We start from the raw sequence: 22,437 nt of genomic DNA, 5'->3' as shown, positions 1-22,437 counted from the left end.
TTCAGCTGACTACATTCACAGTCCACATGTTCTTACTAGAGCTTTGAAATTCTTGAGCGAACCTCCCAGAGGGAAAATGATTCAGGCAGTTAATACGACAACAAAGAAGTTGAATCGAACTCTGGTTATGAGTATTTTTCAATTGTAGAACATAAATTCCATATTCAAGAGAAGCGCTCATTCAGTCTGTTAACAAGTTGCAAGTAAATTCAGTTTGAGTACAAAACTTCTGTGCTATTGTCAAACCCACAGACAGGACATAAACACACCATGGACAAAGACACAGAAAAGACATTTCCATGTCACACAAGTTTAATAGAATATTTTAACTAACTCTGTACAAATTGAAAAGAAATATTGCGCAAGTAACAAATTGTGAATAAGAACCAGTTAAGGCCATTGCTAGCACACGGTCCAATGTGGTAGATTTGAAGATGTCAACCGTGGCTCTGAGAGATCTGTCCAACAAGATCTACAATCATTCTTTTTAAAAAGAGAGAAAGGATGGGTTACTGTTACGCCGTCACTGCCATTGATGACCAACCATGACATAAAAGGGTCCAACCAAACTGCCAAAATCCAAGAGCAGTATATAAAATACATTGGCAACCTCTTTCATTTTTTTTCCACAGACATTCTACAGAATCATGAGACAATAACAGAAATATTTATATATTCTTAAACAACTTTAAATGTGGAATTAGATTATATTATGTTAATGACATTTGACAATTTCAAAGGACGGCCCGTTTTGTCTTTCAGTTTAGCTTCTTGGCAACAGAATTTACATTTATTTCAAGCATCCTGCACCTGTCCCTGTAACACTAAATGAAATTTGTTAAGAAGAAAAATACATACTAGTAGAGATCTCTTACAAACCTCCACAAGAGGTGGAGTGTCAGCCAGTGTGTCCACCTAAATCTGTCATTTATTAGATTATATGTGATGCTTGGCCAAACCTTGTCTGAAACTCACCACTTGTTCTCTGTGACAAATAGTATGTGCGTGGGGTTACATACATAACCACACACCTGACACATAATATTAATACACATCAACTCAAGTGCTCAGTTGAAATGCTTGTTAAACCCAGTGCATCTAGGAATATGTGAGGAGCATTGATGGAGAAACAGTTTCAAATGCATTTTGATCACGAAAAAAACCAACAAAAACAAAACACTGTTTTACATGTTTTGTTAACCAACTGTCCCCAAATAATGTTTGAGCCAACGAGAATTGCTGTGGCTGGGGGAGAGATCTCACAATGCACCAATTCCTACAGCTGCATGACACCAGAATAAATAGTCCAATGACATGACAATGAACATTTAAAAAACTGTAAATTAAATTCAAAATGATACATTGTATGTCTTAAAAAACACCTTAACAAAAGAAAAACACTTCAGCAACCCCAGTGAAGGATTAAGTCAAACTTGTTCAGCAGTTTCCTGGTTAACTATGACTTTTCCTGTTGGCATTAAAAAACCCTGAGTAACTGATTTTATTACCATGAAACTAAAGGTGGGATCCATTCCTTTCCTATGTTTTTTTTTAGTTTTTTTGTTTTTTGTTAATAGATGATTATGTTCTGACTTTTTTTTTTTGGCAGTAGCAACCTACTCCGGCCTTACCAAGGAAGAAGACAACTGTCCTTTCAATTTACGTCAGGTCACCCCTCGCTTTGAGTCTGAATGAAGTCAAATAAAATGGTGTGATGGGCGCAAGACAAAAGAAAAAGAAGTCATGCACATAGTACAAACGCAGTTTGGTTTGCGTTCTATTGCGTTCAGGTGAGAGTTCATAAGAGGGCGGAGCCTGTAAGAGTGGGAGGACTCGCTGATTGGCTAAGATCGGAATTGACTGACAGCAGGTCTTTACCTCCCCTGATCACCAAGGTTACTGTTGTTTGCATTCGGCAGGCTGGGGCTGTTCTTTCTGTGGAGAGCAGAGAGAGAAACAAAAGATTAGTAAATGAGGTGACCAGAACGTGATGAAGCCACTAGGCATTTAATGTCAAGAAGAGGAAGCTAAAAAGGAAGCAGACACTAGAGAATCAAAGTACCTAGGGTCCGTTTCACAAAGCAGGTTCAACAAACTCAGAGTCTAACACTGAACTCTGAATTGATCTACTCTGAGATAGGAAACTGAGTTTTCAGTTCCAGAACAGCAGATTTGAGTTAGTTTGATCAACTCGGAGTAGTTTCACCTGGAGTTAAGTGTGTGCACTGCAAGTATAAAAAGACAGCATCAATGGAGCCCAGATTCGAGTCACCATGGCAATGGGGAAGAAGAGAGCTGCGTTTTTCACCCCAATAGAATTGGACATTTTAATGCGCTCATACGGTGAGTTGAACATGTTTTTAGAAAAAAGTGCAACACCACTGCAGCTGTAAAAGAGAGGGCGATGGCGTGGGAGAACATTGCTGCTGATCTCATGGGGTATCTCATTTTGATCATGCTTCTATGTGCCTGGTGGGGCGCCCTCACACATCAACAGACCTTGTAACTGTAAGTAGGCAATACTCCAAAGATTTTGCCAAATGGTAGTTTAAGTATACTAAAATGTATCACTCATCTAGGATGAAGAGCACGAGGAAACTGTGTCTGCTGCCTTTACAGAGGGAGATCCAGAAAGGCCTATAGAGGTTTGATATGTTACTGATAGTTCTCTTCCCATTCACATCTCTCAACATTGTGTGACATTTAGCCTACATTGAAGTATTAACACATTTTTATTCTTTTTTAACAGGGCATAGCTGGGCAGCAGCAGGAGGGTCCCTCAACTTCCACTGCAAAGATTCAAAAAGTGAGATAGATGTTCAGTAGACATGAGGTTCATTCTGTGGAATTCATGTGCAACTGTATCATTTAATGTTCTCCTTATGTATCCAGTAAAAAAGATTTACAAAATTCACCTGCTGTATCTAGACAGACGATGCCGTGAAACGATACTGCTCAAAAAGATAATTGTCTGGAAATGCTATGCGCATAATGCCAACATCTATGCGCAGTCTGATCACCATCTCCCAACGACGATTTAATTCTCTGCACAGTCATGCTGCACCTTCCTCCACAGGATTGTTATCAAAAGGACATGCAATGTTAGTGAAAACAGTCGCCTAATGGACTTCTCACATAGGCCTACTGACTGATTTTTTTTATTTATTTATTTTTTTAATAATAGACGGCAGAATTATGCTATGCCAAAACACGCCTGCTGACTGAATGAATGAGGAAATCAAATACTGTGTGTGGCTGAAAGAGGGTGGAGTCAGGGAGAAACTCAAGGTTTATTAAAAAAAAAAAAAAAAAAAAAAAAAAAACCTGATCCCAACCAGGTTAGGTAGAGTCTGTTATTACGGTAACTGACCAAGAGCTTAAGTTACCTCTCAGGGAAACAGGCTAGAGTCACCCCGCTTTCTCCTGTTTGAGTTACCTCCCTTTGTGAAACAGAAAAGAGTTTGACCCTCATTTCAGGGTTAACAGACTCCGAGTTTCCAGTAAACCTGCTCTGTGAAATGGACCCCAGGTTTGGTACAGTAAAGGGAACAATGTTAGAAACCTGGGATGTGACCAAAGGAGGAAAAACAAATAGTTGAACAAGACAGGAAGAAGAGGGGCTGCACTTGCAAAGCTGTGAGTTTAGGGTGTTAAACCCCTTAGACTACTGGGAGGATGGAGGATACAGTGAAAGAGACCAACAGCAAGAACAACTAAAAGCTACCGAAAGACCGACCAAAGCTATCGAATGAAGACAGTGTGTTATGTATGTGGGCGTCTTCCTTATTTCTCCCTTACCTAGAAATGCATGGGATGAGAATGTTTGATTATTCCTGTAATGGAGGGGAATCCAGGGGAGAGAGAGACAATATGCATAGGTTTAATTCTCACTTAAAGAAATTACATTACGAGCACAATGAAACAATGGTGAAGTTGGTGAATTGCCACCCTAGATTCCAGAGCCAAAACCTGTCAGCAGGTGCTGCAGGAGAAAGACTCAATATAAGCTACACGGATAAAGCAGCACTGTTATTCTCTCCTAAAATTGTTAACAGGACATGAGGTGCACACATACTCATCAGATTGAAACGGCTTCCAATAGACCATAATATTTAAAATTAACTCCAGCTAAATTACAAATAAAGATCTGTCTCTCTCTGGCTGCCCTTAGTTAATATTTTGCAACATGTGAGAGCAGTAGACATTCTCACAGTGCTGTGACGTGTGTATTAAAACTAGGTAGTATAGATCACAGCTCTTTGACGTATTTATGTAAAAATCCAATTAGTTCAGTGTGATGGGGGAAGCCAGTAAACAGCTCAATGGAGGTTTTGACAATCCACTGAGTTTTGCCCTAGGATGCAGATTCATGTCTTGATAACAGTGTTTGTTTGGTGGCTTTTACATGGAGGAAATGCCCTGTTATTTTAATTATTAATATTTCATAATTTAAGCGCTGGATGCAGACTCACCTTAGGGTCAAAGTCTCCCTCATCATCATCGTCATCATCACCCTCCTCGTCCTGTTCCTGAGACAAAAAAAAAAAAAAAAAAAAAAGACAGCCCTAAGAGATTCAGATTACCTGACGAGTGTAAGGTTTAGCATTGATCTGTATGTCCATACAAATTTCAGATCAAGCAGGATTTCTGAGTGACACTGGGAGATATTAAGAGAAGTACTACCAACCTCCTCATCTCCCTCTTCCAATTCCTCCTCCTCAAACTACAGTAAAAATAGAAAAAAAAGATTTGGAGTGAAAACAAACCTAAAACAATGACAAATTTGACACAAGTAACATCATACAAGGCAGTTTGTAAATATTTGATCATCAGTATATGCTGCAGCAGAAAAAAAAAAAAAAAAAGACGTACACTTTCATCATCTTCCAGGGCCTCTCCGGTGAAATATAGCACAGCTCTGGGAACTACTCTCTCACGGAAGAAATGACCAATCTCAAAGTCTGTGGCTAGAGTGAACTCAGAGTCTTCGTCCTAAAAAAACCCCAAAACAAACAGGATTTTTTTTATGAGTAAAAGAAGAAGCTATCCAATGTTGTTTATTTTATGAGGAATAAGTTAAATATTACTCACCATTTCTCCATCTGGTAAAGCTGAAAGTTAAAGGAAAGTGAATTTAAACAATGAGCACTGTAACACTGGTGTAGAAGGAATTTGTAATGTGGAATAAGAGAACTTTTCTTGGCACATTCATTTAAAAATGTACATACATTTTTTTAGTTGATAGATACATTAACTCTATTAATGCATTGCATTAACTCTAACTTTACCAAAACTTGAAGCCCATTTGTTTTTATTTTACCACAGAGATAGTGACAGGCCTCCACAAAACAATTAACTAAAGGTGACATCATCCTCTCCGACCTGTTCTGTCCACACTTATATTTAAGTGCTCTGTTATACTTGCATGGGTCTGTGGTCACATTCACATCATAGTTTTATGAAGGTTCTCTATTGCTCTATCATGAGCATACACTCAAAAACAGGCTCAATATGACTAATGTTTTGCAGAGGAACTGCAAAATCTTACCCTGAAAGATTTGCTTTGGTGGCATGAGATCCATTTATGTCTTCATTACTATTACTTCATTACTATCTATGTTCACACATTTTTCACAAAGAAATAATACTAGTATGTTGTTTTACTGCATGTAATTATTCAATAAAACACTTTTTACATTTTTAAATAACTACTCCTGTGCTATACCAACTTTTGAACACATCCTGAGTCTGAGGATGGTGCTGTATTTATGGCACAGTGTAGCATTTGTAACAATCGTTAGTGTTGCAATAGTGAATAAATGAAACCTAATGTATCTCTGCCCATAAAAAAAAAAATAAAGCTCTTATGTGTGTTGCTAGTTTGACATCAATGCACTAGTTTGCATGCTCAGCACATGGTGATTTACTCACTTGTGAACATCTCTGCCCTAAAGCTATACACTATTTATATCGCTCCAGTCATATATGACAGCTGTGATTGAACTGACAAGACATATTTGCTCAAACGATGAGTGTTTAGGTCAACTCCTCCAAGTCAGAACGAGTCTGAGCATGTCTCTCAGGTAAGTTGACTGTACAGGAAAGACAATACAGTCAAACTGAAGCTGTAGTCTGCCTAACGTACGGATCCTTTCTGGGAAAATGACTAATTTCAAGATACCTGGCTTATTGAATAAGTCAATGTATTAATGGTCTATTGTTGATTAAAATGAAAAGGGCAATTAAACTGAAACAAAAGACTGACTTTCCTCTCCATTGATAACAGCAGCTCTAAAATTGTTTTAATTAACCTTTTTTCAACCTAATTTAGGAACTTTATCCACTGTTTTATAGTCTGTGATTTGATATCATTCTAAATTAATTCAAAGATGAGCTATTATTAAATTTATAAGGAGATTTGTAATTAGAACAAAAGCTTTGGGTAGTGGTTAGAAAAACTGCTTTCATCAGTGGTCTCACAACACTGCCTCATACTGTAAGTCCTTCACATACGCAAGTCAGTCACTGGCTGTGTAGCCAAAAAAAAAATTAATACCCTAAGATGGAAACTAAGCATAAAGCCAAAGTGCATTTAAAGTTCTAAAGTTGAACAGCACAGTTTTAGGTAAAAATTTCCCCCTTGGTGAGAATCAGGTCTGCTGCTTTTTCCTCCTATATACACATCTGACACAGTAAGAGTCTGGTGCCACCTGCTGCTGAATCCAGTACAACACAGCAATAATAAGACCGCATGCCAATATCTCTGTCTGCATGTTAACAAAGACGTGTTAACTGTCAAGCAGATGACTGTGTATGGTTCCCCAGTCTTGGTTTTCAATGAGTCAGGGCTTTCTGAAGGACAGCAAATGTTTAAATCTAATCAGTTACTTGTGTTTGACACTGTTTGTATTGGTTTGTATTTGAAAGACAGACAAGCTGTTGAAAAACAGAGATTGACTCAAAAATGAAATGTAGACATTCAGAGAAAATTGACTCAATTTCTTGTTTATCTGTGTTCTCACCTTTGATAGGATTAAAGAAGTTGAAGAAAGAGTCGTTGGGGACTTGTTTGATAACAGTACGAACAGTGCCACGGCCTTTATGCTTCTGCTTCTTCTTAATTGTTTTCACTGTCACGTCCTTCCCCTTGTGCCAATCTATCTGACAGCTGGAGAGAAGATGTTTAGAAATAAGAGGCTACACAAGGTAAGGATGCAAAAAAGGTAAAAGCTAGAAGAGGTGCCAAGAGGAGGCTGATACGTGGGGTGTAAATATAGAAAGAGGGAACAAAAATGTTTTACACACCACACAATGCCTATTTTTTACTTTAATCAACATTATGCATGTCCACAGTTAAACGCATACGTGTGAACTCTGGCTCTCACCCTTCGCAGTCAATGATCTCTGGCCCCTCAAATGAGAAAGGGTCTGAAGCATCAGGCTCTGCCTTCATCTTGTAGACTTTAGTGAGTACAGCATTATTGAAGTAGCCATTGGGCTCAAAGTGGAACTCTAATGTGAAAGTCTGAGGGGGGAAAAAAAAAACAAAACAAAGATGTTTTCACACAGAATTTTAAAATTATCTTATTTGAAACTATATAAATTCAGGACAACACCAAATAGATACTGACCATTGGCTGTCCTGGCTCAGAAAACTTGACTTGAATATCTCTCAGGTGTTTTAGGATGGGCTCATCATGCTCCTGGTCACAAACAAAAATGTTTTAAATTTAGGATACTGTTTAGAAATGTGACATTTCTATGAGGCGGCAGAGGAATGAATGAAACGCACCTGTAGCATGTCACTGAGCATGTCCACACTCTTGAATATGGTGAGCCAGAACTCGGGAATGCCTTTTGGGTCTTCCTCTGGTGTGGCTGCTTCTTTCTTTGCATCTTCAATTGCAGCTTTCTCCTTAACTTCCTCCTGTAAGCAGTGATCAGACCACACATTCAAGTTCATTCAGTCATTCTGTCTGTTCAGTTTTTACGATCTCTTACTGAGATAGAGACACACAGTTGCATTTTAAGAAATTTAAGATATACAAAACCAAGGCTGGTCACTCACAAAAAGCCATCACAGCTTGATATTCCTAATTAATCTAATATAAACCACAAGAAGACAAAGATGTTCTTTTGCTCACTCAGAAACATTCATGTGTGGTTCAGTCTTAAAAATCTCCTTCTGTACGCTCTGGCCAACCAGATGAAGCGGGATTTGAAAAAACAATCAAGTTGAAATCATACTTACAGCTAGCTCCTCTTCTTCCTCTCTGTCGCTGTGCCACTCACACTCTTCATCTGTGGGTTCCACTGTTCCTGTGACAATATCTCGTCTCTGTGGCCGACACATACGACAAAGTTAATAATTTTATAAAGTGACTTGAGAATATTAGCGTGAATTATCTGTGAATGTCCATTTGACGAGGGTGAATTATTTTCAGCTAGCATGCTGAAATCAATACCATTTGAGAGCGAGACGGACTCACAGGCACACACACAGACACATGCACTAAAAACAGGTGCAGCAGAGTTACAGCTGCCAGTCTTCAGAGCGACTAAGAATGGCTCAGTTTTTGTCACTGGCTCTGGAAATAGCCTTAACTGACAAAAGGACAGTTGACTACTCGTTGTGTCAGTTTTTGATTTAGCACCAAGGATTCATCCACACTGACTTCAGTTCAAACCAGAGAGATGAACTTTACCATCCATTGGTGCAGGGAATGACAAACGGCGCCTAAATATTTTCTCTCATTACTTTTATTAACAGTCTACTTTTCTAGTTAGAATGTTACAGTAAATTACATTAAACCAATATTTAACATCAACTATACCTTGTCAAACAGTGGCTGGTAGAGGGCAGAGTACTTCCTCTCTAGTTCATGGACTTCCTCGTAGAACTTAGCTTCTATATTAGCACACTGCACCTGTAGCCTTTTCAAGGCATGCACTCGCCGCTTCACTGCTTTGGGAAGCATGCTGCCAAAAAAAACATGAGAGCTGAATAGAACATAAACACTTTTTAATAAAAATGTGATTATGATTTATTTTGTGAGCATCAAAGAATCTCAGTGTGATATTACAAGATTGAAAAATGACTTGAGGCGTCAACAGTGACCCCAAATTACCTCCACTAGACCTGTGAAAGTCAATCTCAATTGCAAATTTTGGTTTTTACGTTTTAAAGGCTTTGTCCCATTTGAAGTATATCTAAAGCTAAACCATCCATGCTTACCTTTCCAAGAAATGGAAGCTGACAGGTCTGTCCATTTGCCCACCTGGATTTGGCATTCCTTGTTCCCCTTTACCTGCCAAACCAATAAAAACATTGACACAGTCATACTTTTTACATTACGACTGGATAATGACTGAAACTGACACTGTAGGTGGTGCCGTTCTTTTCCTCAGCATTTTTAGAGTTCAAAACTGAGCAGCAGTGGGATAAATACATCTCAAGCTATACTAAATGCTGTGACGAAAGCTAATCCATACAAAAACCTTCACACACTTGATTTTGGAGACTATGTTTAGACTGACTCAGAGTTGCTTTATTACAAATCAAGTTAGACAATCTATTTCTCTCCTTATTAAATTGATGTAAACATCAATATATAAGCTCTAACGTTAGGAACTAATTCAAATCAGATGAACTCGCATTAAATGTCTACAAAGACTAGATGAAACTCTCTTTACCTTTACTGGCGTCCATTGTTACGTGCCAACTCCTTCCTCTGTCAGAACAGAACAGCAACAACAACGTGAATGATGAACACATCGTACTAATGTGTGATGCGTTACAAAATCTTTATTGAATTATCACTACTAAATCTATATATATATATATATATCTACATACACACACACAAAATCACACATCATTAGAGGTGCAAGCTGCGACAAGTCTCGGCCATAGAAAACTGATCAGTCAGACAATTGACATTTCTCCAAGGGATCAACAGCAACACTGGTGTTGAGCAAGCGCAGGCCGATGACGCACTGACATGCTAATGGCAGCTGGGCTAGTCTTTGACAGTCATAGTTAGCACATCTTTGTTAAGACTGCTTGATGTGGCCACCGCTGCCTCTGACAGCTACAGAGCCCCACTGAGAAAACAACATCGCAGTAATTCACATGCCAACATCAGCTTACCAACGCGCACATATTGTTAACCACGCAGTATGGGCGGTGCCAAGGATCTGACAGCAAGCTAACGGGGACAGCTAGCTAGCTACTGAATAACTACGAGACAACGTGCTACGGTTAGTGCTTTGGCTTCCAGCAAATGTGAAGGTTAACACATAACAACAACCCCATCTTTGTTCTCAACGCCCCACAGCGTTGGGAACAAATCATCCCACTGAATGACTAAAGCAACAACGCTACGTCTTTCGATGATGTAGATAAAACTGGTCGTTGGACGTTTCGGCTGCTAGCTCCTAGCTAACCGCGCTCACAAGCTAGCTACCGTTAGCTCGCGGGCTGATTAAAGCCCCGGAGTCAGAAGGGGGGAAGTGTCGGAAAGACAGCTCAGCTCCGGCCGGGAAAACTAGCGAGGGGAGGCGTACCGCTGGTGGTTAATGAGCGAACATGCCAGCCAACGTTCAGGTCGGTGAGACACCGCAGCTCATTGACTGTTTCTGCGGACTTACCTCCGGCTGAGCGGAATCCTGGCTAGTCGCTTCGCTCACGCGTCTTCGCTTCGACCCCCACGCGCGAGCATCACACGCGCTTCAGAATCTCGGAATCTGATTGGATCGGACAATGATGCGTTCAAGTGCTGCAGTGAAAAATAACAACAACAAAACACATCATTATTGGACTTTTTTTGTTGTTGTTGTTGTTTTGCCCAGTCGCCCCTGCTCTCACTGCTCTAAAGAGGAAAACAATGGAAGAGTTTGCAAAAAGCATAATCTGTCACATGTCTGATTGAATAAATAAATAAATTCCTCCCTTAGAGGCTTTAAACTGTAAAAAATACTCAGCCATGATAAAAATGAGCTTTTCCAACATAAAAAGCGAAGTAAAAAGGGAGAACTGGGGGCTTGAGGAACATCTGAGAAATCTCTGAGAAATCATGCATCAGGCCTTGTTCCCCAGTCATCAGTCGATCTGTGAAACAGCCTTGGAAGAGACCACCACAAACAGCCTCATTTTGTAGAGTAACTGTTAATCATGTTTAAATAGTTTGTTCTCGTTTAACTGGCTTGGGGCTGACACAGTGTTAGTGGTTGAGCTAATGCAAACTCTAGCTCTCTGTAATGAAAAGGTTTCAGGCCCATTCATTTCACCAAATCCCTGCCCCTGTAAATTCATTGGATTGGTTCCTCAGTTTCCATCGTAGAACAAAAATATACATATTGACTGGAAGTCTTTGATGGGTGGTATACAGTATGAAAAACACCAATGTGTGTGCATTCTCAACAACAACACACACACACTTATCCATCACATTTTTTTTGTGATGTCTTTTGGTGTCTATTGCAACAAGAAAAATACCTGTCGAAGTGGACAGAGTGCCATGAAACAGGTTTTTCTATATGGATGTGCTTGGAGAGAGCTCCAGATTATTGTCAGACCACAAGAGGGCTTCATACACCTGTGGTTCATAAGACAGCAAGAGATGACAATCAGTATCAGTAGACGTACACTGACAGAGGCTTCTACATAGACACATATATAAATATATGTGTGCTGCCCTCCCTTTTGGTAGTGCAACAACCCTTTAACAAACTTGAACAGGTACCTGTACAACGCTGTCATTACATATTCTTTCTCTTTTTCCTAAAATATTCGGTCCCTCTGAGCACTGCCAGCCTGCATCTCAATTCCTCTTGCAAATTATTAATTCCCTCCCTCTCTTCCTCTGTAGCTCTGCTTTCTTAATCGTCTTCTTACCTTAACTAAGTTCTCTATCTCTTTGCTGTCTAGACTTAACGAACTGTACTCTTTCAACCCTCTTTCTGTCTTGCACCCCAAATCTTTCTACACCATATGGGGAAATTATATCTCCCATCTTCTCTATTCTATCACTTGCATTTCCTCCTAGTCTTCTTAAAATTGCTGACCAATCCCTGTTGACTGTCTCCCATTCTTTGCTGCTATTTTCCCCAGGCCATTTAACTCTAGCTTTCTGCTCCATATTTCTCTCTCTGACTGGCCTGTTCACTTCACAAAATGTGTGCAAATAGTCTGTTTATGTGTGTATATGTATATCTGTGTGTGTGTGCTATAGTGAGCGTATGTGTCTTTTTCATATTTTGGAGCATTGATTTTACTCTGCAAAGACATATCTGTTAAGCCTTTCGCCAATGTTTCACAAATTCTACAATCTTTTTTTTAAATCGAATTTTCTTCATAAATGAATAACATATTTACACCACTTTAATTTTGGCTACCTTAGCGCTTTGGATGTTAACATGACTGAGAAATTATTCGATTTGAATTTGTAATTTGTTTCTTTACAAATTTTGAGCAATACATAAAATAAAGTTTTAAGTATAACTTTATAGTTTTGGAATGTTAAAGCTAAATGTATTGTCTCTTTTAATGACACAAATGCTGCATTTTCATTGTACACAAGAAAATAGCTGAAATAACCTTTCTGTATTCTAAAATGAACATTTATTGAACAAAAAGCCATATTTCTGAATAGGCATGAGCGAGTGCTGGTAGTTTTTGTTTGCATGAATAAGGCAGTAGGATAGAGCTATCAATTACCTGCTTTGTCAGAAACCATCAGTGTTTTATTGGATGCAACAAATGATGTAAAGGGAGATTTTAAATATGTGTGACAGATTTCAAAGTGGGAAGTGGTAATAGCTTTGAGTCATTTCTGTCACCATCCACAAATTGACCATTTTATATTTTTTTCTCTTGTCGTTAAAAAAAAAACAAAACTAAATTTAGAAATGCCACATCCTTTTAGTATTTGATTTATTTAAAAAAAAAAAACGAAGAAAATATTGAAAATATTCTGTCACAAGACCAAATCAATAGTAAATATATGTTCATAGCCAGTATCCCACTGATGCACCATCTGATTTTTTTCTCCTATAAATGTTCTTTTTTCCAGAAATAGCCCATTCAGGAACAGACACTCTAAAATTCTGTTTGCTATTAACCATAATGGAGTCTACACACTTGAGAGGAAGTGACAGCACTGGGACCCCTCAGGGAACGATTGCGGTGACCAGGCTTTGTGCCTGTCACAGTGTGACATTTACCAGCAAAGTCTGTACTCAAAGAGAAAATCAAATGTGATTGTCTAGCATTTAGGATGAGCACGTGGACTAGAAATGTAGAAAATATACAGTAATGAGAAGTTTTGGAAATGAAGAGCAGTGATTTCATCATTTGAGACAGTGTATAAAGGAGCTCTTTGTGTACTCTCACAATAGCAAATTAATGAACTTTGAATTCAAGTGTATCACAAAAAAAAAAAAAAAACAACAAAAAAACCCAAAAAACAGCAACCGCTTTGAATTCAGGTATTTGAAAGCCTTTTGTAGTTTTGTGGCCCTTTGCAAAGTCTTTGTTACGATAATAGTTGAACCTTTAGCTCTCACACAATGCTGAACTTCACAACATTAAATCAGCTGAACTCCAATATTACACCCCCGTTCAGTCATTTGTATCCCCCTCCCCAACCCTGAGTGGGTAGCACACACCTGGCTGTACGAATGTTATGGATCCCGGTGTGTCTTCACTTATCTCGTCAAATGGTGTGCCCAGCTGTGTATTTTATTGCATAACAGTGCAAGTGTTTGCTCCGCACACATAGAGGAAGCAACAATAATTCTTATCGCACTCTTCTGCATTCTGTCAGATTGGCTGATAGCAACCAGACCTTCAAGCGCTGTCTGAGAGTTACTAAAGCAGCACCACAGATTGGGTGTTAAGACGTGCAATTCACTGACCCGTGCGGTCATTATATACCACTCTTTCTCCTGAAGAGCAGGTTGCAAGAGCTGGATGGAAAACAACAACAGCAATAAGAAAAACAAACATGAAACACTGCAGCAAACCTAAATTGGTCAAATGCTTTTTATCTGCCATTAACAGTCACATAGAGTGTATGTTTACTCTCACTTTTCATTACAGGACACATTAAACACTAAAACAAAATCTGTGCAAATTGTCTTGTTTAGCTTTTTCCTCAGCACCCACTACAAAGAGCATATCTGTACATCTGTAATTTTCCATTTGTTAAGTTAAGTTTCCAAGTTGAGAAGATACAGGTAGATGTACTGTGGGTTACTTGAAAGATCAAATAAAATATATATATATATATTTTTTTTTAACAGAATGGGCTTTTTAATAGATAATTTTGAAGGATGCTTCGCCAATTGACAGCAATTATTGTGTTTGTGAATTTCATTATTAGCTATACAACCATCTGGCAATATATGGAGCTGTTGCTTTGCCTTCTGCCAGATGCATGCTTGACCGGGACATCGTGGCAGTGAAAAAAATAAGGCGGCTTAAAAACAGCAAATGACTGACCAAACCTTTGTATATAATTGTCTTCACATTTTCATGCATTGATTTGTCAATCTTCCAGCATTGATTGGTTGGAGGTGGAAATGTGGCATCAGGAGAATCCGGAGTGTTCAAAGATTTCCACGATTAACATGTTTTGCCTTGGGAAGATAACATTTTCTGTGTTTATTGGTCACGATTTGTAATCAGAGTGGTCTATGGTGGAACATATATCCAAATGTCCCTGTTACAATTTATCGGACATTGTCTTTGTTGTTCTTGTTTCTCAGTTGTGGACAGGCACACAAAAAAAAAACAGAAAAGAATTGACTTCATCTTAAAAGTGGATTTCATGATAGCGCTTGTCTCCTCCCATTGATTGAACATGTAGCAACATTGTCTCCGTTGCACCCTTGTCATCCCACTTTGGTATTGGTTTTGTGAATGAAGTGTCCAAACTCCCAGATGGCAGTATTGATATAGCTGGGAGGATAGGGACGTGTTTACAAGCTCTCCTGCCCGTGCATCCTCAGTGGTCCATTAAGCCCCTCTCTTCCTAACGCAGGGGTAATGGCCTATCTGTACACCATAATCAGACGGACACACACGGACACACTGACTGTAAAAAGCCATCAAAATAAGACCCGCAAACAAGCACACATACGTTTAGCAGCCACATTGACACAGCTGCAGTCATTATTCACAGGAGGAGGTCCGAGATGTGTGTGTGGGCGGGGGGTCTGTGTGTGTGGTAAAGGGGGCTGAAAAATGGCAAGCTGAACCACTGAATCTCATCTGAGGTGGCTGAGACAGACAGCCCTGCATCCGTAACAAATTCAGCCAAGCCATCAATCCAACCTGTGGCAGGCTGAGTTCTCTGCTCACACTTTACATGATGTCAGTGCAATTTACTTTAATCTGCACCAGTAAGCAATTTCAATCATGACATCCTATTTGTTTTTTGTTTTTGTTTTGTTTTTTTCACTTGGTTGTCCTCTCTGGTTGTCTTCATTTTGCCTCTGCAATGACAGCTACACTTTTTAGCTGTGAACAAAAATAGCCCTGAACACTTCCTATCATGTGCATAGACAAACAAACACACACACACAAAACACGAAACGCATGATGACAAAACAGAACTGACTAGAGACAGTTCCCTATAATTTTGCTATCAAAAAAATGACATCAAAACAAGGTTTATTCAAAGTCACTTCAGGATTTTCTGCCAAGGGCAAATTTAAGTTGAGTTTTTTATTATGAAGAGAGTTAATCAATATGGTATAGTTTGAGTTTGAGCATTATGATGCGTGACTGAGCACAGGAAGACACAATCAAATTTTAATTCTGTCCCACAAAACAAAATATTTCCTGTATAAGTTTAAAGTAAGGCAACTTTCAGTTTTCCAGTTTTTGTTTTTAGATCTTTCAATCATATCTAATCTTCAGTCTAAATAACACCCTTTACCAAAACAAAATACATAAAAAGCTAATAAGTGAATTTGAACCTTTTAAAACGAAAAAAACATAAGACAACTTTGAGTATTCATGCCTTAAGTACCTGCTTACAGGACTTGCTATTAAATGCTGGCACAAAAACATCTATGACATATAAAGCACTTCGACCAGCTGGCATTTCCTATCTTGTGCAGCCCATTTGACGTACAGGTACAGAGGTGAAGTATTTAGCCTCTATTTTGGTGGAAATATTTCCTTTGGTATTCCTTCTTAGTTTTATATCCACCAGTTTGTGTCCATTCCCAAGAATGTTGCAAAAACAATGCGATGTTGCAACATTTCTTTATGCGTTAATTTTAAATGTATGCCAATTTCACAATACTTGAAATGTTTTAAATTCTTTTACAGCATAATTTCACTAACTTTTTAATAATTAAGATCCATCTCTTTCGCTGGATAATCGCATATGTGACAAAAAGTTTTTGCATGTGTCACGCAAGCAGAATAGAGTCACATATGACAACAGAACAAGCAGCAGCACGACAGCTGGGGTTTATCGGAGGCACTAGCTGCTCAATTTCTTTTCTTTTTCTTTCCTTTTTTTTTTTTGTCGTGAGCTGCAATAGCTTGGCCCTCCGGGCTGCTGGTTGACAGGGACCCATTAAGGAAAGGTAAATCTAATTAGGAGTCTTTCCAGCCACAGCGCCGAGTGTCACTGCTGGAGGGGGAATGAGCAATGTTACAGCGTCATTATGTTGCTTCTGTAACTCCAACATGAGGGAAATGATTGGATAAGACTTTAACATGGTGCTTAGACTACTTATCTAGGAGCAGGTTTATGTGAGAGGACATCAGAGACGAGAAGTGTTGCGTCGTATTGGCGGTCCCTCTGGTAACTTTTCTGTAAGTCTGCGTGTTGAGCAAATGGATATGTGTGTTCGTGTGCATGTGTATCAGAGTGGATCCTGACACTCAGTGGCTGACAGAAATCATTGTTGAATGACATATGGCGCCTCATGTAAATTCTTATCCTACTGGGCATATCCGACATGACGCATGCAGTAGATATGTGGGTGCATCCGGACCGCAATCGGCCATCAGCCATCAGCTATTCATAATGTGTGGTAGACAAACATCAGGCTATTGATTCGAAAGTTTAGGCCACTGATTTGTTTCCAATATATTGTATCGATCATTTATTTCTTTACCTGTGTAAACCACTAAGTTTGGAAATCTTTGCTCAACTTCCCCTGTTCTGTCAAAATCGGATGACATTGAATTACTTTTGCACTCCGAGTTAATGTTTGATACCTCAGCTGTGAGGATGCTCTTTTTCGCTGAAATTAGGCAAAAAGACAAATACAACAACAAAACAAACATACAAAAAAACAACTATAATGAGAGGGCATGAAAGGGAAAGCAGGTTCTAGTGATGATGTTATCATATCACATCCAGAGCTGTACTTACCAGTCGCCACCATGGCACCAGTGTGATGACGACAGTTTGCGTTGACCATGGAGACCACTCACCAACCCCAGCAAGTCTTTACGCCACCACAGTCAAATTACACATGCAGAAAAAAGCATCTGAGGAGCACTCTGTGTGATTAGTCATTCCACTTGGCAGCTGTATTTTGACACATGCAAAAACAATCACAGTCATCACCAGTTGCAGATGCACAGATTTTTTGTTAAGAAGGAGACAGAAACAAGAAAAAATACTTCACGTTACCCACTTCTTACACAAGCTCCAATTTTACCACCTGTTTGTAGACTGCTCATTAGTGAAGGCACTGTATTTAAAGGTATCTACACCAAAAAGAGTTTTTGAACATTTTATAAATCTTTCCCACCAATCAACCGGACGATGTTGTGATGTGGTGATGCGTAGGGTAGAATAAAATGTCTTTTAAAAAATTGCTTTACGTATATTTATATTATGATTTGTGATTTGTGGCATTCTTAGTGTCATTGTGTTTGTGCGCTCTAGTCATAAATGTGTAATTTCAAGCTGAAAATAAACCAGAAGTTGTGCTTCTGACTCGCAAAGAAATATTAAATTTGATCATCAGTATTACTATCAATGTGTATGTGCAATTTGTAAAACCTGAGGTACAAAAATGACAGCAAAACTATTTGATCTTAATTACAAAGGACGATCAATCAAACTTAATCAGACATTATATCGATGACTCAAGCATCACATTTGTCAAGCTTGTGTTTTTTCTTTTACATGAGCTTCCCTGAATGTAATTTTTTGGTGATCAATTATCACCAAAACAAACATTTTTAAAGACGTGGCAGCCAAAAGCATTAAATTTCAATCGCTGGTCAGACTAGTCACAATGCAATCCATATGATGGATAATGGATATAGACGCATGTGCACACATGAAGATACTGCTTACCAAAGCGGTACAAGCTAATATGTTCATTTTGAGGCTGTTTACCCAACATTCTTGAGATTAATAGGACATTTATTTTGTGTTTCCTCTTCTCTTCATCAACTGGATGAGTCTAATGACCCCCATAAAGGTGAGCAGCAGCGAGAGAGAGAAAAGAAATGTGGGGGTAGATGAATAATAGCCCAGCTGGCCATGTTAGCTGCAATTAGCCCATCTAAAGTCCTACAATTATACAGGGAAAAGCTGACTCTCACAATGCCACAATGCTGCTGCTGAATCAATACATAATTGTAATAATTATCATCCTGGTGTCATTTGTGGACATGTGTGACACGTCCAGAAAAGAAGATTGAATTGGATAAACATTGGATGCATTGCAGAGAGATTTTGCCTCCTAAAGCACAGCAGTTCTAACAAAAGACGGCTGTGATACCTGGTATGGGCAATGACGGGGTGTGGTGGGCGGTCCGCTCACTGGTGAAGATGAGTCAGCCAAATGTAGAAAGTACTGCACACCGTCACTGTAGTCAAGTCAGGTAGGAGCGGGGTCTCTATCAACACCTGCTGAACTTTAAAATGGCAAAACTTTTGAAAGTAAATTACTGCCACCACTTTCAAATCTCTCTTGAGCAGACATTAGGTACTATGACCCTTAAATGGCACATACCCTAACCGGGAAACAAGATCTACTTTCATTCCTCGGTACAATGGGGGTTTCTTGACATCACATCAAATTAGATGTCAAGTAATCAGTGAATATCAGTGTAGTTGTTAATTTTTTGATGGATTACTAATACTTTGCTGATTATGTCACTGAAAAGTTTATATCTTTGGGTTTGAGACTGTTGATTGAAAAAAAAGACACTTAAGGACGTGACATTAGTTGCTTTGTTTTTTGTTTGTTTTTTTGACAATGTTACAAAAAATTAATGATTGAGTTGATTGAAAAAAAAATAGGCAGATTAATTAAGGATGAAAATAATAATAACAGGAGCTGTGGACATCTGATAACATATATATATATATGATATCAATCGTCTCACTTAGGCTTGAAAAGGAAATGAACAAAACATTAACTACATACAATTTGGTTGGAAAAATAGGGCTAATTTTTTCATGCTGCTCTATCAGCTTTATTTCTGTGTAGTGTTATGTACAGGGCTTCAGTAAAGGGAAGGGAGGATAAAGGAAAGCTATTTCTCTGGGAGATTTTAAATGAGCAGTAATAGGCCATGGTCTTTATAAACTGGACTGACACAGGAAAGACATTTGGAGGGAGGGGTAGTTTATCTTGATCCTGTTTTGTAGCTCCACAGATGATAGTGTGCTGTTTTGTAATCATTAAATCTTTGGAAGTTTGGAATACAACTATTGAATATAAATTCCATATTTTTTCTTGACTCACTTAGGGAGGATATGAAATTATAAGAACATGGTTTTAACATATCTCTCTTGGGAATTTCTGTACATTGGTAATTATTATTGCAGGATGAAAGCAAAATTTTCCATCTCTTATCGTCTACATCCACCCCAGGAATGACTTATAGGATCACAACTCGGTTTAACAAAATAAACAGCTTTTGACATGGATGGATCAAACCATGAAATTGATAATTGTTCCTATTTCTAGTAAATGTCAGACTTCTGCCTGTTGGTCAGCTTTTTATGGCAGACCATGTTAAAAAAAAGGTCAAAAGGAAAGAAAAAAGACAACAAAAGTTCATTTCTATGGATAATTTATTCAGTTTTCATGCAGAGCAAATTCTTAAAACGGAGTTTTTATCTTATTGTCTGATAGTTTTAGATTAATTTCTTCATACCCACTCTGTCATCCCCACATAAATGAAAAGACTGCTGCTCTCTGTCCCCTGGGCTACATTAGTGCTTTTTAACATTTGCAGCCTGAGTGTTCAGCTTGGAGGAAAAGTCACACTGAGGTCCGTCTGACTTCTCTTCACCCTTGTGAGGTCGCTGCTGTGGCAGCGTGTGGTCAGAGGTCTAAGGATAATCCTTTTACCCCTGCTTGCCTGTGGGCTCTGCACATTTGTGAGACCCATACATCACTTCACAATCTTGTGAGTATGGCCGATAACCTCCAAAGTCTTCAGCCAAAAGCGGCACACGATCATTTAATGTGGTTGTTGCTGAACTAAGAATTAGACACAGTGGCAAAAGCAGGAAAACAATGTGTTGTCCGTCTTATTTACTTTCCTTGTGTTACTTTCCTCATTATGTGTGTTTGTGTGCGAGGCCGAGAGAGAGCGTGTGTGTCGTGTGCTTTGCCACGGATCAAATTTAATTTTGTGAGGACCTGTGTAGATTGGATTGAACTGATAAAGTGACTTAATTTTCCACAGTTGAATTTTCTCAGGTCTAACCTTTACGTAAAGCCCTGCGGTCAAAGCTTTGATTATTGTCAAAATTTGACTACAGTGTACAGCTGGTTTTCCTAACCACCAAACAGCACCACACTAATGTCACAACGTATGATTAAATAAACATTAACTTTCAAAAACATTTCATATAAACTTTACAGTCAGTGGGAGTTTTATTCGTGGAAGGCCTTAGAGCACCAACTAGCTTTTTGAAGAATGCTTATTATACAGTGTTTTACACAGACATTAAAGTACCAAGATTATTTGCTAAATATACACTGTTTAACATTTTATTGTATTTTTGCAGTAAAATGTTGCCAGTAAGTTACTGTAATTACTGGTCTGCAGTACCTTTACTGTAATGATGCTTCACGGTATAACCAATTTACTGAAGATATGTTTTACAGTACAACAGCTTTACTGTAAGCGAGGTTTACAATTAGAAATTCTTATCGTGAGTAAGTTTTACAGTAAATGTGGTTTATGGTGTAATACTGTAATTCTTTTGTACAGCATAACTAGTCTATTCTGTAATTGTCTTTAACAACATAACACATTAAAATTGTGGTAATCACTGTAAGTTTAAACAGGTTTACCACATTCAATATAAGAAACATTTTCTATGAATAATACTATTTGATAAAATAAAAATTAGTCTGAGAATAATAAAGCAGGCGTCAACAGATTTTAAGCAATTAAATCCATTTTCAGTGGCATAAAAACAATGTCACAAACCAATGAACAGTATGGGGCACTATACAAAAAAATTTATGAAAAACACCACAGGAGATGGCAAAGTTTGTACAATCAATACACATTATACCCAACAAAAAATTTCTCAATTTATTATCAGTTACATTATTCAATAAGGGAGTTGTGTCAAAAAAAGAAAACCTACCTTAAGATAACTGTAAACCATAACAGACCTTCAAAAAGGTAAACTGACCGAGACGTTTTTTTTGGAGGGCCGATCAAGCTACCTTAGCTAACGCTGTATAAATGTTAGCATAAACCAAGAACAAACTTTCTACTGAGCTAACTCAGATAACACAGATAAGATAAGCAAAGCCCTTCCTTATCTGTGTCTCTAAATGTCCAGACTATATTTTATTTTTTTTTTCTTCCTTTAAATCTGATTAAATACGATGTCTTGTTTACCTGCTGCTTTGGCTTGTCTTGCACAGAGCTGAAGCTAAGCTAACGTTAGCATCCCGGAGGGCAGGACAAACACAAACAATAGATTAATGTTACATTAACTTAGCCATTGAAAGGCGGGAGTGTGTCGGGATTCTGAGACACTTTACCTGATAAAGAACAAATCTCAGCAGTCCAAAATTCAGTGGTTTTGAAAGCTGTCTACCAATTGGTAGTGAACTGGTCCACTGCGGCTTCGTGATATTCCGGCTTGGCGGTAAAACTACCAACGAAACTAGAACCTGTGGATTACTTCCTGTGTTTACTTCAGAATAAAAGCCAGGCAGTGTGATGGGGAAAAAAAATCAGTCAGATTGGTGGAAAACATTTACTTTGAAAGCCGTATACAGTTTAACGAACACCAGTAAATTTTCATCATTTTCTCAGCAGCTCACTGTGCTTTATGTTACAGGAGTAGATCAACACACATTCCTTACTTACCTTGAACTCCTTGAATAAAGTGTTGATTTTGCTTCAGTCTCGAAGTCTTCTTTAAAATCTCGCACAGAACCAAGTTTTTGTCAACCAGT

General features: G+C 38.5%; 1 protein-coding gene and 1 long non-coding RNA gene across 3 annotated transcripts; one reads left to right on the top strand and one right to left on the bottom strand.

Moving 5' to 3' along the window:
- Positions 1-1,527: 1,527 nt before the first annotated feature.
- Positions 1,528-10,733, bottom strand: nap1l4a (nucleosome assembly protein 1-like 4a). Of its 2 annotated transcripts, XM_029523413.1 has the most exons (15): positions 10,651-10,733; positions 9,694-9,731; positions 9,236-9,308; positions 8,835-8,979; positions 8,252-8,338; positions 7,793-7,927; positions 7,632-7,703; positions 7,386-7,525; positions 7,023-7,168; positions 5,092-5,111; positions 4,873-4,992; positions 4,688-4,723; positions 4,473-4,529; positions 3,799-3,833; positions 1,528-1,935 (listed from the first exon to the last, which is right to left on the bottom strand). In XM_029523413.1, exons 2-14 carry the CDS (start codon positions 9,707-9,709, stop codon positions 3,828-3,830), a joined length of 1,053 nt encoding a protein of 350 aa, XP_029379273.1. In that variant the 5' UTR covers positions 9,710-9,731; positions 10,651-10,733; the 3' UTR covers positions 1,528-1,935; positions 3,799-3,827. The 2 variants fall into 2 exon arrangements, with proteins under 2 accessions (XP_029379273.1, XP_029379272.1); XM_029523412.1 differs by lacking the exon at positions 3,799-3,833.
- Positions 1,779-2,789, top strand: LOC115056727 (uncharacterized). The gene is made up of 4 exons (XR_003841810.1): positions 1,779-2,343; positions 2,498-2,508; positions 2,580-2,645; positions 2,750-2,789. It is a non-coding gene; the product is annotated as an uncharacterized LOC115056727 (long non-coding RNA).
- Positions 10,734-22,437: the final 11,704 nt, after the last annotated feature.

Source organism: Echeneis naucrates, chromosome 16 (assembly GCF_900963305.1).
Source record: "Echeneis naucrates chromosome 16, fEcheNa1.1, whole genome shotgun sequence".
NCBI lineage: Eukaryota > Metazoa > Chordata > Actinopteri > Carangiformes > Echeneidae > Echeneis > Echeneis naucrates.
Note: the sequence above shows the minus strand (reverse complement) of the source record. Positions and strands in the feature narration are given on the sequence as shown.

Excerpts from the sequence above, each read along its gene's own strand:
- nap1l4a (XM_029523412.1), bottom strand. Across the intron at positions 7,928-8,251 it reads AGGAAGAAGAGGAGCTAGCT|GAGGAAGTTAAGGAGAAAGC; the intron begins GTAAGTATGATT and ends CACTGCTTACAG. Across the intron at positions 1,936-4,472 it reads AGGGAGACTTTGACCCTAAG|AAAGAACAGCCCCAGCCTGC; the intron begins GTGAGTCTGCAT and ends TGCTCTCCACAG.